The following is a 13,895-nucleotide window of genomic DNA, read 5'->3' on the forward strand; positions in this document are numbered from 1 at the left end:
TAGTTACATTACAATAAACAGGTTATACTCATATTTCTGTCATCAGTTTTCATACAAAATACACATCATTTGAATTGGCACATAACGATTTGACCAGCTTACTGCTACTGTGTGTGATGGTATATGAGTATGTTTAGTGTTAGTGTTTACAATGTGCGATGATGGTAGCTGGTAGTACTATAGCTCCAATAAACCTACCATACTGGACATAAATAAAGTTAACCTGTCATTACAAAACTGTTATTTTGTCAATTTATGAGCATCAAGTTTTATAGTGAACTTTTCACCCTAAAACGGACAAAATGGTAGACATATTGCACATTAAAATAGAGATTGCATAATCAAATCATTTACAGTAAGTGATAGGATATTCCCTAAAAAATAGAGGTCATTGCTTAAAAGTGTGTTCAACGTTTATACAACTTTGAACTTTAAGTTCAAACGGATGTAATGTTATACGATAGTGATGTGTGGCTTTAGCCTGACACAGGCTTCTGCGATTGGTTCACCTGACCAATCACAACAGTAGAACACAGATGACGTAGTTGTTATTGGTGTTATGTGGCTGGGCTACAGTGGCTAGCCTGTTGATTGCTACTTACTAACCAAAGAAACAGGCAGATTACGAACTAGAAATCAAATACAGTAAAACATGCCTGCTACTGATGTTTCATAGCGAGATCGATACGATCGCATATTACCGCGACGGGCGACACAATGTTTGTTTGGGAATGTTTGGTACGGTCCAGCGGTGGCGCTAGGTTACTTGGAATCGAAATGAGTTCTTGGAAAACCCTACCCACGCTGATCACAAGCCCCGAGAAGCGACGCTGATTCGCCGGACGGATTTCCAAACAAGGAAAATCTCTTCAATGAGAGCACGTCCAGACCTCTGTATCGCCGAAACACATTCTAAAGGGGTGTGGCTAGCGATACAGGGTCTGTAACCAGGCAAGGGTGGCTTCATACAAGCAATGATTTTTGGTTAATTTGTATTACAACCATGCTGTTAACTCCGACAAACTGTTGCTACGGTAATACAGTAACGGGGAGCATGCTAGCCATCATTTAGCTTTCTCCAGGTCAAATGTATGAACCTGCCTATTTCAATAACACTTTTCAGTCAGTACATGTATTATTAACTATTATCATATAACAACAGACTTGATGATTTTCTTTAAGATGGTTATGGGTACTATGATGATGCCATTGTACTCAATCACAGTAGATTAGGCCTTCTCACATATTATTGCTACAGGAGAACAGGCAAATTTAAAACTACTTTTTGTTATTGATGTGAATTCCACACACCAGTTAACTTGAGAAAAAATAAACCCTGTCATATCGCATCCTTATAGAACAGTTTCTGTGAAACACCGTTTGAACCATGTCCTTTTTGTTTCTAGTAGTCTATAAACTAGCCACATGACGTGAAGGTGAGTGAGGGTCTTTGTAACAGCCACCCCCAGATTTCCCGTGGAAATCTGTACAATATTGAGAAGGCCCGAACGGAAACTCTTAGTCAACTGGCCACCCCATCAAAGAGTAAAGGGACATCAAGGCCTCTCTCTTGTCAATGGGCTGGTGTCGGCCACCCCGTACGGGTTCTAGTCTGAGGTGATAGCCTGCCACCCCGTTAGTAGGCAGGGGTCCCGACAAGCCAAGGGGTCGATTGCACCAGCTTCCTCCTGCCGCGAAGGGTGCCAGCATGAATCACACCATCCTTCCTAGACGATTTTGACATCTTGTTACTAATCTGTCGGTAGATAATGCCGGTCTTATATAAGGGTCATTTGTGTACGGTGTGATGTCATACTGATGTCAGCAGTGTGATGTCATACTGATGCGGAGATATGAGCGGGGCAAAGGTGTGACGTGTGACGTGTGACCGACCGACGGACGGACGGCCGGTGGAGGTTTTGATACTAAACTGCGACCTAACGGTCGCAATCACACCCGTGGCATTGATAGACCCTTGTTAGTGAGCTAGCAATATGTGTGTGGCTGATATGCTAATAAAGTAATACACAATCTCTATTAAATAAACTCTGCACATAATTCAGAAGTCACATCATTGATAGCATCGGATCAAGTTCATCAGCCATGGAAATGGATTTCAGGTCCTTGTACCTGAAATCCTTTTCCTTGTACCTTTATGTGTTACTCGTTTCAAGTGTGACTCCTGGATGATCACATAATATGTACAGTATAAATAACCTAATGTAGAGTCAGTGTCCTGCAAAAGATTGTGTCAAGCAAACTTTTTCCCAAACATTTTCCCGGATTTGGAGAGAAGTTTGGATTGATTCATGACACGAGGATCAAAGAAAACTTATATTTTAAGCATTGATGTGACATGAAAATGTAGATATTAATAAAAAACTGACTGTTTCTGCAGTGCACTGACTCTGTGTCCCATGTTTCCAATAAGTTAGACCCTAGACAAAATACAATTTGGAAATCTGGTTGGTTTAACCTACTGGTGCCAGATGTGTGGGGTTTTGCATGCAGGACAATACTAGGAAAATGCAGACAAGTAGTTAAAAACTAACTTAGTATGTTTTTGTGACCAACAACCTAAATTATTTTTCATGATCTGTCAAAATACAGCAAACCTCACCCTGACCTAGGTCAAACAAACAATCAGAATTCCAAATTGTGTTTGCCTCAGTTCAGATAGTGCTGAGATGAAGAAAGATGATATTAAAGGTGTAAAAGACTGTCTACCATCCATCTATCTCCACAACAAAGGGCTCCTTTACAGGAATCCTTCCACTGTTGACGATCACACACTCAGTGTAAGGGAGGTTCCTGTCATTGGTGTCCTGAAGCTCGATGGTGTGGACTACCGCCTGGGAAACAGGAAATGGGTATATCACATAATAACAGGCATACTAGACATACATAACTATATGGACCGATACAGCAGTTACTGTGAAAGGCCTGGAAATGATGATTCGATTCTTATGTATGGTTAAAATTAATGTACAGTATGCTGATATGGGTGAGCAGTACACGCATGTGTGTTCGTGTGTCTTTTTGTTGCTTTTACCCCTTTTTCTCCCCAATTTAGTCGTTATAGCAATTGATTCCTCCCCACACACATTTATGTCCGTTGTCACTGCTGTTGAAACCTTCCTGATCACCTGCCAGTGAGGAGCCCCCATCGGGAGCTCGCTGAGCTTTTGTCCTACTCCTCCCGCCCAACACTCCTGTGTAGAATATCATCCTCCCTGACCGGCTTCCAACCCTGTCCTCCGTCATGCACTGGGATGAATTCACCTTTTATTTGCCGAGCTGCATATCCGTTTACCATTTAAACCCTCTATAATTGGTCAATGTAAAAAACATACTTGATGCTGTCTTTTTTCCCCACTCTCTGCCTAATCTCTTTGCCAAAAAATTGCCGATCTGCAAGCTTTGTAGATCGGCTATTTTTTTTATTTTATTTTTTTAAGATATATATTTTTGGGGGGCTTTTATGCCTTTATTGATATGACAGTAGACTGACAGGAAATGGGGGGAGAGATGGGGAGTGACACACGGCAAAGGTCGTCCGGATCGGGAATCAAACCGGCGCAGCCGCCAGGCATCCATGCCTATTTGCCAATGCCTAAGTGGTATGCGCCTGGACCAGTAAACCAGCGGGAGCCCCAGATCGGCTATGTTTTGGCAAACATTCCACCCTAGCATAATGGATGTTGGGGGTATTTTGATTAACGTGATAATACTGTAAATCGCTATTATTTTCGTTGCAATAATCGTGACATGAAATGTTCATATCGTCCCATCCCTAGTCTGTATCTACGTGAGATGCGTGTATGGTTGCCTGTGCATGTGTGAATAAACAGTGCCTGTGTGTGTGCGTGTGTGTGTGTGTGTGTGTGTGTGTGTGTGTGTGTGTGTGTGTGTGTGTGTGTGTGTGTGTGTGTGTGTCCACCCACCATGCCATCAAGAACCTTGCCAAAGACCACATGTTTTCCATCCAGCCAGGGGGCCTTGGTTGCAGTGATGAAGAACTGAGAACCATTGGTATCTGGCCCAGCATTAGCCATGCTGACCTAGCACACACAACCACACTGCAGTCACTTCATTTCTAGCATGTAATACAGGAGTTTGTTATACTGTATATCGTCGTTCTCGGGTGGAAACCTTGTATGTCCAAAACCGTTCCTTTTGTATTTATCATTTTAAAAATGATTGAAGCTAGTGAAAATAGTCGATCTACAAGCACACAACGCCTCTGTGTGTGCTTGTAGATCTGCTATTTTCACTAGTTTTGTGCGACAGTCTTGTATGGTGAAGCAGGGTTTTACTTTACGAAAAAACATACAAATTTGAAACATGGAGATAGGTTTCTGCCAGACAGTGACGATATGTTTGCTTGTCTGCTAGTGTTGATGAGCCAGAGTTAATCCTCACTTATACTCTGTAGTATGACAATGGTGTTGCTTGCTAACAATAATAGATTTTCAAGCTAACAAAGCCTTAGTCTTTAGCCCTGCTCACCAGTATTATGAATCAGACATCAGTCAGTTAAGCAACTACAGGTATATTACACCTGTAGTAGGTGTTAGCCTAATATTAGAGAAGAGTAGTAAAATAGAGAATGGTGTCAGTAGCAGTAGTGTGTGTGTGTGTACGTGTGTACGTGCGTGTGTGCGTGCGTGCGTGCGTGTGTGCGTGCGTGTGTGTGTGTGTGCATGCTCACCCATCCTGCCCCCAGGTGTTTCAACTTAAAGTTTTCGTCAGCAAATGTGGTCCCATAGATACTGCGACCTGGGTGAGTAGAATGAGGGTAAGGGTAGAGGGCAGTAAACAACACAGAACTGTGTGTGTTTATAGGGGGAGGTATGAACATTTCATATCACGATTATTGTGACAAAAGAAATCGCGATTTACGATATTATCACAATAATCAAAATCCATTATCCTGGGGCTGAACATTTGCCAAAAAATAGCAGATCTACAAGCTCACAACGCGTCACAGCGCGACGCGTTGTGAGCTTGTAGATCGGCTATTTCTTGGCAAAGACATTTGATAAAGAGTGAAAAAAAAGACTGTATCAAGTACGTAAATTACAAGTACCTTTTACCGATTATAGAGGGTTTAAGTGGTACCGGATATGCAGCTCGGCAAATAAAAGGTGAATTGATCCCAGTGCATGACAGAAGCAACGTAGTCAAATATCACAATATTTTGGACCATTGACTAATGCAGGATAAGGACAGGACTTACTGAAAGAGGGAGTAGAAGGATGGTTTAAAGTAGGTATAGTGGCTCATGAACTGTCCGTAATATACAATCTAATATAAGATCTGGGGGCAGTTAGCCAATGACACTGACCTCAATCTACCAGATTCAGAGCTTGTAAGAATTGGGTTATGGTACCGGTTCAGGAGCCATGACCTTTAAATGAATATATGAATCAGGGTTGTCTCCTATACGCTACCTCCAGTTCCATCCCCAGCAGTGAAATCTCCTCCTTGGATCATGAAGTCTTTGATCACCCTGTGGAACTTACTGCCTTTATAGCCATAGCCTTTCTGTGGAGACATAGTAGTAAATTAACCATAGTATTCACACTTTATATCTATTTGCAATTCTGTTTATTGGGTATTGTGCATGCGTGTGTGTGTGTGTGTGTGTGTGTGTGTGTGTGTGTGTGTGTGTGTGTGTGTGTGTGTGTGTGTGTGTGTCAGGATACATCGAAGGCTGAAGCTTGTGTGCGTTGGTGTGTACAGTCCCACATACAGTATTCTACAACAGTGGTCTTCAACAGGGGGTCCGGAACCCCTAGGGGGTCCTCAGAGACAGAGTTACTACAGGGGGGCCGCAAAATCTTTGTGTGATAGGATCATGTTTTTACATTAACCACGTGAACCCTAGCATCCCTATTCTGAGTGGAACATTAGCTAAAAATAGCAGATCTACAAGCTTACAACGCCTCGCGCTGTGAGGCGTTGTAAGCTTGTAGATCGGCTATTTTTGGCAAAGAGGTTTGTAGAGGGAAAAGAAGAGCAGACTAAAGTATTTGACAGTTCACTCCAACATGATGACAGTGCTGTCAAACAAGTCTACGCTGTCTAAGAAATCTATGAACATTTTTAATCTGCGACACAATTGTATACAATATGTAGGGGGGGGGGGGGGGGTCCCTGCTTCATCTCTCTCTCAGCTAAGGGGTCCTTGGCCTGAAACCGTTGAAGACCCCTGTTCTACAATGATATGGTTTTGCATGCAATGGTGAATGTTTGTGTTTATGTGTGTGAGACAAATTGTGCAATACCTCTCCAGTTGCCAGGGCAACAAAGTTGTTGACAGTGAGCGGGACCACTTCTCCAAACAGGCCGATGACTATTCTTCCAACCTCATGGCCTGCTACGGTAATGTCGAAGAACACCTAAACATAACGTACACACAGTTGTAATCTCTCGTTCTCACACACACACACACACACACACACACACACACACACACACACACACACACACACACACACACACACACACAGAAACAAAGTGCTATGTACAGTATGGTGACCAAGCAGGGAAAGTCCCATTTTTATAGTCTTTAGTATGACCCAGCCAGGAGAGGGGATTGAACCCCGAACTCACAATCTCAGGGCGGACACACCACAGACTTTATGAATGCCAATTATTCTTAGGGGGGGTGGGGTTACTATATGTCACAGTGATGAAGAAAACACATTTTAGACCACATAATGAACACATGGCGTTTTAATGTTATGCTTTATTCAGTCTAGAGGGACAGGAAAACCAAGGGCTTAGAATAGAGAGAAGAGAGACATGCAAGACAAGACTGGGGTCAGATTTGAACTCTGGTAGCCTATACACACTTGACTAGAAGCTCTGCTCTGTGCACCAAGCAAAGCAAGGCTTTTATTTATAACACTTTTATTGTGGTATTTCTTCGTTGACATTAATTGGTTCACTGCCTGTGGAGTTAAACCCAGTAATATAATAATAATAATATAATAGACTATGTAAAATTGGCTGTCTTTGCACTTTTACTATCTTATGGCTCTGGAATAATAGGCTATACTTTATGTGGGTGTCAGCCAGCCTGTACACGTGGCTGCAAGCACAAAGCGAGATTCCTCTCTGTATTCCTTTAATTCATTTTAGAATAATTAAGAGCGTCATCACATTCACACAATACACAGAATCAATTTAATAAAAATAAATAAAATAAATAAAAAAGAAGCAGTTGATTTAAGGATCCCAAAATAGTATGAAGAAGACTAATAGACTATTATTAGGCTACCTATATGTTATTATCACTATGGCGGTGAGCTGTTATAATTTCCATTGCAATATTCCATTTCTTTCACCCGCTGATACAATAGGTCTGACCCGCTACTGTTAATAGTTGGCCTGCGGAAAACGCATTGCGCTGTAATAATAAGCTCCATCCGCGCCTCCCTGCTTATTAAATATAAACGCGCGGCGGCCAATATGTGGGTCTTTCTCCCCAGATGTTCTGGAAGATTCTAGCATAGGCTACGTGCCCCAGAGACGTGCGAGAGTATACGCTCCAGAGAGCTATACCACAGCTGTCAAGATGATCCGATAGACAACCAACCTTCTCGGTCACTTTCGGTCCCGTCCGGCCTTTCGAACACGCCACGTTCTGCCGAGACACCACAGATAGGAAAACGAAAGCGGACAGTATTGTTTGGAGATCCATCTTACGCAGCAGCACCCCGCAGGCAGCCTTCTAGTAGCGGCGGGGAAATCACGGCAAGGCACAGCTGTGCGTCCGTAGCTTGGAAGCGATGCCGCATCCCGACTAGTGTTGCCAGACTTTGCAAAAATAAGCGCAGGTCTTTGAAAAAAGAAAAAAAAAAGAAAAAAAGAAAAGAAAAAGACCAATAGAAGCGACTATCTCTAGACTAGAGGCCACTGGCCACGTGACTGACGTGAGCACTTTAAAGTGAACATACATATCATATGCATCGGATATTTAAAATAAATAAAAATGTAACAAAATCTGACAAAATATTTTCAGGGTCCCTGGACAAATGGCCTATTATTATTAATGATTATTCATTTGGGGATCCATGGCTTGATTTGAAAATGTTTGAGAACCAGTGGTTTAAGCAGAAAAGGAAACAACCGCAACTCACAACGACTTCCAATTTACAGAAAAACAAGCCCAAAGTCGCTTAAAATAAGCAGACTTGGCAACACGGATCCCGACTAGGCAACATCATAGACCCCTCCCCCCCTGGCCTGGGCAGACTCTGGATTCCAAGCCCTGCCTCCGAGAGGAGAGGAGAACATCCGAGGAGATGCTGTTGCTGTTATTGCGACCGTAGGGAGCTACTTACTGTAGAAACCTCCACCGGCTGTCTGTGAGTGAGTCCGTCACACGTCACACGTCACACGTCACACTTTTTCCCTGCTTATATCTCCACAACCGTTGCCCCGATCCATGCCAGATTTTACACACACACTCCTTGCCTGCCAAACTACAACCTCCAAGGACCCCCGGAGACCCAGGTCCCTGGGGGACCCCCAGCTGTAAAAAATAACCAAATGTGCAAAAATGACCAAATGACCACCCCAACGGGGCTGCTCACGGGGAATTCCCGGGGACCACCGACTCCTGGTGCTCCAGAACGGATGCAAAAGTGGTGGCGCCCCCAGTGGAGGACCCCCTGCCACTGCAGCGCACATAAAATGCTGTAACTCGGGCTAGGAGCGTCCGGGAGAGCCGGGGCCGGTACCTATTCGTCCGCCAAGGCAACGCGGAGACCCCACCCCTCATTTCTCACATGGCCCTATTGTAGCGCCACCTTCAGGCCGATTTTTAAAACACATTTTTGGACACTGCTCCTACAGTTTTTGCCCTAAAATCACGAATATCACTACACAGCATGTCTACACTCATGTCATCAACATGGATCAGGAAGATTTTGGAAAAACACATTTTTGCCCTATTTGTGGAGATAAGCCACCTACGGTCGCTTATCTCCCGATTAGGGAGTCTTACTGGTATTTATATATTGCACACAGTGGGTGGGGGTCTGGATTATTAAAGGTAGATTTTCTAAATGAGTGCTTTTGGCTGGCCGGTTTGGTTTCTTCACTTTTTATTGGCACTGCAGGTTAGTTTGTAGTTGCACAATAATAAATCAAAGAATTCAAAAACTGCAGCGAGTATAAAAGAAATATGAGACACATAAACTTTTGAAAGTGGGGATAAATACAAGGCTTATTGCTTATAAAAACTTGAATTGAACTTGAACTCGCCTCAAAACTAAAATAATAAAATACAAAATAAAACATTAAATAGGCAAGAAATCATTGTAAACTATGGGTATTTTTGATAGGCCTTTATGTTTTTAAGACTTGAAATTAGTAATGTATAATATTATTATAGGCTTAATTGCGACCGTAAGTCGCAGTTTACTATGAAACCCGGCAGATCCTGTCCGTCAGTAAGTCAGTGGGTCAATGTCTACTGACCTGATCACATTGGACGATGATACGCGAAAGAAGAAGACAGCCTGTTCTGGCAATCATATGTATTACTTTGCACTTAAGCCAAATATGGGCTTAATAGTGATGACATAAGGGATTCTCCATATCCCTTATGTCATCACTATATTAAGCCCATATTTGGCAATGCCCATATGGACACTCCATATGGCAGACAGAATTCAGTTGCAAATCAAGACTGCTGACTATCATCGGATCACCATATATGAAGATCACAACACTGACCACATCAAACCCTGCATCCATACATGGAGAGACTGGATCATCTCTTAGATCTATGGAGCTGACCTTTAGGCCTGCATCTGATTCCCAGATGATGCCATGTTATGTTTAGGCCAACCACACTAATATAGAATCCCTTTTATGCCCATCAATATTAAGCCCATATCTGGGAATGCCCATATATGGACATATTGTGTCAGTCTAACCAGTGTTGACTTCACACGAGTCACACTGGCAAATTAATTCTGTCCTTGTCCCTTTTATGCCCATATATGGAGATTCCTGTCCAGATGTCATCAATATTAAGCATATATCTGGGAATGCCCCCCCCCCCTCCACACAACTCTAAGGTATACTAAGACACCTGAGGGTGACATGCGACCTCAGGGTGACATGCGACCTAGGTCGCGCCAATTCTTGACCATCTGGCCAACCACAGCGTTTCTCTGACGATTCTAGTTGTTGTCATTCTGGGGGGAGTTTGTTCATGTTAGCCCTATCGCCTAGGGTGTGGGCGATAGGGCCTTTTTGTGTGGAGTTTGCCTAAACATGGAGATGTGGTACAGAATGACTCATATGTGGGCATAAAAAGTATGTCATGTGACATCACTTCCTGTACAGACAGTCAGACAGCCATTGACTCCGGCCTAACAATGGCTACTGTCTATGACGGTAGTCCCATATGACATGATGGACTGGACTATCTCCATATATAGTGTTCTCCACATCTCCATGTTTAGGCCAAACAGGTTTTCTCCATTTCTCCATGTATAGGTCCAAATGCCCAACGTTGAGCTTGACAACGAAACGTTCTTAACACAGCCGCCCCCATATTTACTTTAGAAAATATGTTAAATTCTAAGAACGTTTCGAGTACCGGTTTGATACAAGAGCGAATAAGCGCTACACTTCTGGAATCCTGTGCGTCGACTTAAAGTCGGATCCAGGCCTAATAACTTTATCTGGCCGCCCCGTTGCCATGCACCTCCTTGTTACATTTTCTTTTCTCCAGGTAGATGGACATTCTTTCATAGCCGCCCCGTATCAGATCGGAGGAGGATACCGCACATTGTACCTCATCCACCCTTTCTTCTCTCTCCTTTTGGTATCTTTATCCTCCTCCTCCTTTTTTTCTTTTTTATTCTTCTCTTTTTTGTCTTTCTTAGTCTTGTGTATCCTTCTCTTTTTTTTGTTTTTCTTAGTCTTGTGTAGCCGCCCCGTACAGGAAGTGATGTCACAACTCGCTGACATCACACTGACATCACTTCCTGTACAGAAGGAAGGTCACTCAAGCGACAAGGTTTTTCAGGGTAAATGTGACCTTCGGTCTCAAACATAGTTCAATGTTGAAAATGAGTGGTATTCGCCTTTAAGCTCTGTTTGACAAATAGACCAAACTGTTGTAAACCACTGATTTCTTCCTTGAAGAGAAAGATCACGTTTTTTTCCTATAGGCCTAATTTGGTATAAGGTCAATACATCAGAGCATCATCAGCCAATCAGTCTTCCCCCACTATTGATTAGGTCAGTTTTACCTGCTATTAAAGCTAATTAGAGTACATTATCTTGATGAATGAAGGCTAAAGAACACTGGATCTTCCACACAAGTGTATGATGTCGTGTATTGATTGATTGATTGAAGACTTTATTAGAAGTTTGCATAGGAAAAGGTACAGTTTCATGACGGTACAGTTCACTGGTACAAGGTCTACTAAAAGGAGATCCATGAAAAGACTAAGCTTATTTCCACTGGAAACCATTGAAGTATCTCATATAACATTGAATGACAGACAAATAGAACACAGTACTATGCAGTAGATATGTAAAGAAAAACAAAATAGAAGACAGTAAGTCAAAACAAACAGTATATACAAAGAAGGGGCAGGGGAGGGTAGGGTTGGGCTAGATTCTTTTTTACCAGTTGCGAACGGCTGCTGCCTGTAAGTGGTTTTTCAGGGCAATTTTAAAGGATGCTAGTGATCCACACTCCTTTGTGGCCTTCGGTAAGGCTTTCCACATTTTGGTGGTATAGCAGAAAAAAGAGTTTGACCCTTTGTTGGTTTTGACTCTGGGTTGAAAGTGATCTGTGGCGCTGCCTCTGGTGTTGTAATTATGGACATCCTTAATGTTTATAAAGTATTTTGACAGGTACTTGGGTATCATAGTGGTGTAGTGTATCTTGTACACCAGGCCCATTGCAAGTTGCTGTACTCTGTCAACTACTCTGAGCCACCCCACTCTTAACTGGTGAGTAGCGGTGAGGTGAGTCTGATAGGGAAGTCTAAGCAGGACCCTAATTAGTTTATTTTGGGCTGTTTGTAGTTTAGTTTTCAGGGCTTGTGGGGCGTCACAATACCATACGTGGACTCCGTAGTCAAAGAGGGGCTGGATTATTGCACCAGCACAGGTTTATATCATATAGCCTAATATTGATGATGGGTGTTATGGCTTCATGTTTTTGAGACAACTGTTTTTGAACAACAGCTCCCTCTGTCAACACTGAAGTCAACTACATCTCACTCACCGTGCCTGCTCCAGCTGCGCTCCAACAGTTCCTCTGGTGTCCTGCAAACCACACATCAGTAGCCTATTGACGAAGAAGAGCAGTGAAACAATAGTTGTTGGGTACAGTATGTGCAATTATGTAGACCCTCAAACTTATTCATGTGAAGGATCCCAAAATGTACACTTATCAGCCCACGGACTTTAAAAGATACGCCATGGGACAACCACAGTTTACAATGCATTTAGGCTACGGACCCCCATTTAATGGCATTTTTATGGCATTTATAGCCTAATTTATATTGTAAAATCAATGTTAAAATTGAATACGGGTACATTTGGTTCCTATACTTCCTATAAGCTGGGGACCCCCTGTAACTCCCTCAAGAACACCTGGGGGTCCTCGGACCCCACTTTGAGAACCGATTATCTATTCTAGACTATTCTAGGACAGGGCCTATTTCATCGGATAAACATCGCAACCTCAGTCCTCCTCAGCCCTAACCTTTGACCTGCAAACACGCATTATGTAGTTGCCGTTTGCCTTTATAGTGGATCAACCCCCCCCCCCCCCCTGCCTGACCCGCTGCTCCGTTTCCCCTGAATTTACACCTTTCATTGGACCATTTGTCCAAATTTAACTCTGGGGTTGACAGGCCTGTTTAGGTTAAACAGAATGTTCGTCTCCCCCCCCCCCCCCAAAAAAAAAAGCTGCAGATGCCATGCCTGCATGCACTTCACACTAATTTAATGTATCATTATTTTATACCATATGAGAACAACCAAAAATTAAACGTGTCAAATGAACTTATAGCCCTGATGTGCTTGGATCATCGGTTTCCCTTCGCAGTCTCCATCTCCTTGTCAGAGCTCACAACGGAGGGGGAAAAAAGGAAAGAATCCCAAGCCGGGTAATGAGGTCTCTGTATTTTTCTTGATTGACAAACAAATGTGTTTTCCACCATGCTATAACCGATCAATATCTAGCCCGTGTATTTACGATAACCGCCGGATAATTAAGCCCATATCCTTTATTAAACAGTCATTTATTACACGCAGCCTTTTTTGCTGCATGCATTTTGAAAAACCCACTTGGCTTTTTAGAATAAGTTGAAAAAGAGAAGGCAGGCGCGCGGTGTCTCAAGCCCCTTCGCGTTCCCTGCTGAATACATGTCTATAGAAATGAATTATAATAGTCAGCATGCCGTGACCTTAACGCCATGGCCGACACACACACACACACACACACACACACACACACACACACACACACACACACACACACACACACACACACACACACACACACACACACACACACACACACACACACACACACACACACACAGAGCGTGGCTGGAGGGGGCATGCGGAAAGCTTGTTGGGATCCGTTATCGGGCTCCTGTCAAACCGGGTCGTCCATTCGTCTTTCCTTCCGACCATCCGCCGAATTAATTAAGCTGAAATGTAAACGTTTTAATTGAATGTCAAACTGGACCTTAACGCATGGTAGTATGTAAATGAAAGTGACACCAATTTAAACGCCCAAGGCGTTCCCACCACACCAAGGTTAGATGGTCCCATGGAATGAATGAGAAATGTAAAACCTTTTTAATTGAATTAATGTCGTGTGGTTATATAGG

At 43.0% G+C, this 13,895-nt stretch overlaps 1 protein-coding gene across 1 annotated transcript; it reads right to left on the reverse strand.

Annotated features, from left to right (window-relative positions):
* Nucleotides 1–2,723: 2,723 nt before the first annotated feature.
* On the reverse strand, nt 2,724–7,711 carry ppic (peptidylprolyl isomerase C; the record flags this gene model as incomplete). Its single annotated transcript, XM_080738614.1, has 6 exons — nt 2,724–2,852; nt 3,945–4,061; nt 4,712–4,779; nt 5,454–5,547; nt 6,291–6,404; nt 7,607–7,711. 6 exons carry the CDS (start codon nt 7,709–7,711, stop codon nt 2,724–2,726), a joined length of 627 nt encoding a protein of 208 aa, XP_080594740.1.
* Between the last annotated feature and the right edge of the window lie 6,184 nt (nt 7,712–13,895).

Source organism: Nannobrachium achirus, assembly GCF_963921795.1.
Source record: "Nannobrachium achirus genome assembly, chromosome: 12".
NCBI lineage: Eukaryota > Metazoa > Chordata > Actinopteri > Myctophiformes > Myctophidae > Nannobrachium > Nannobrachium achirus.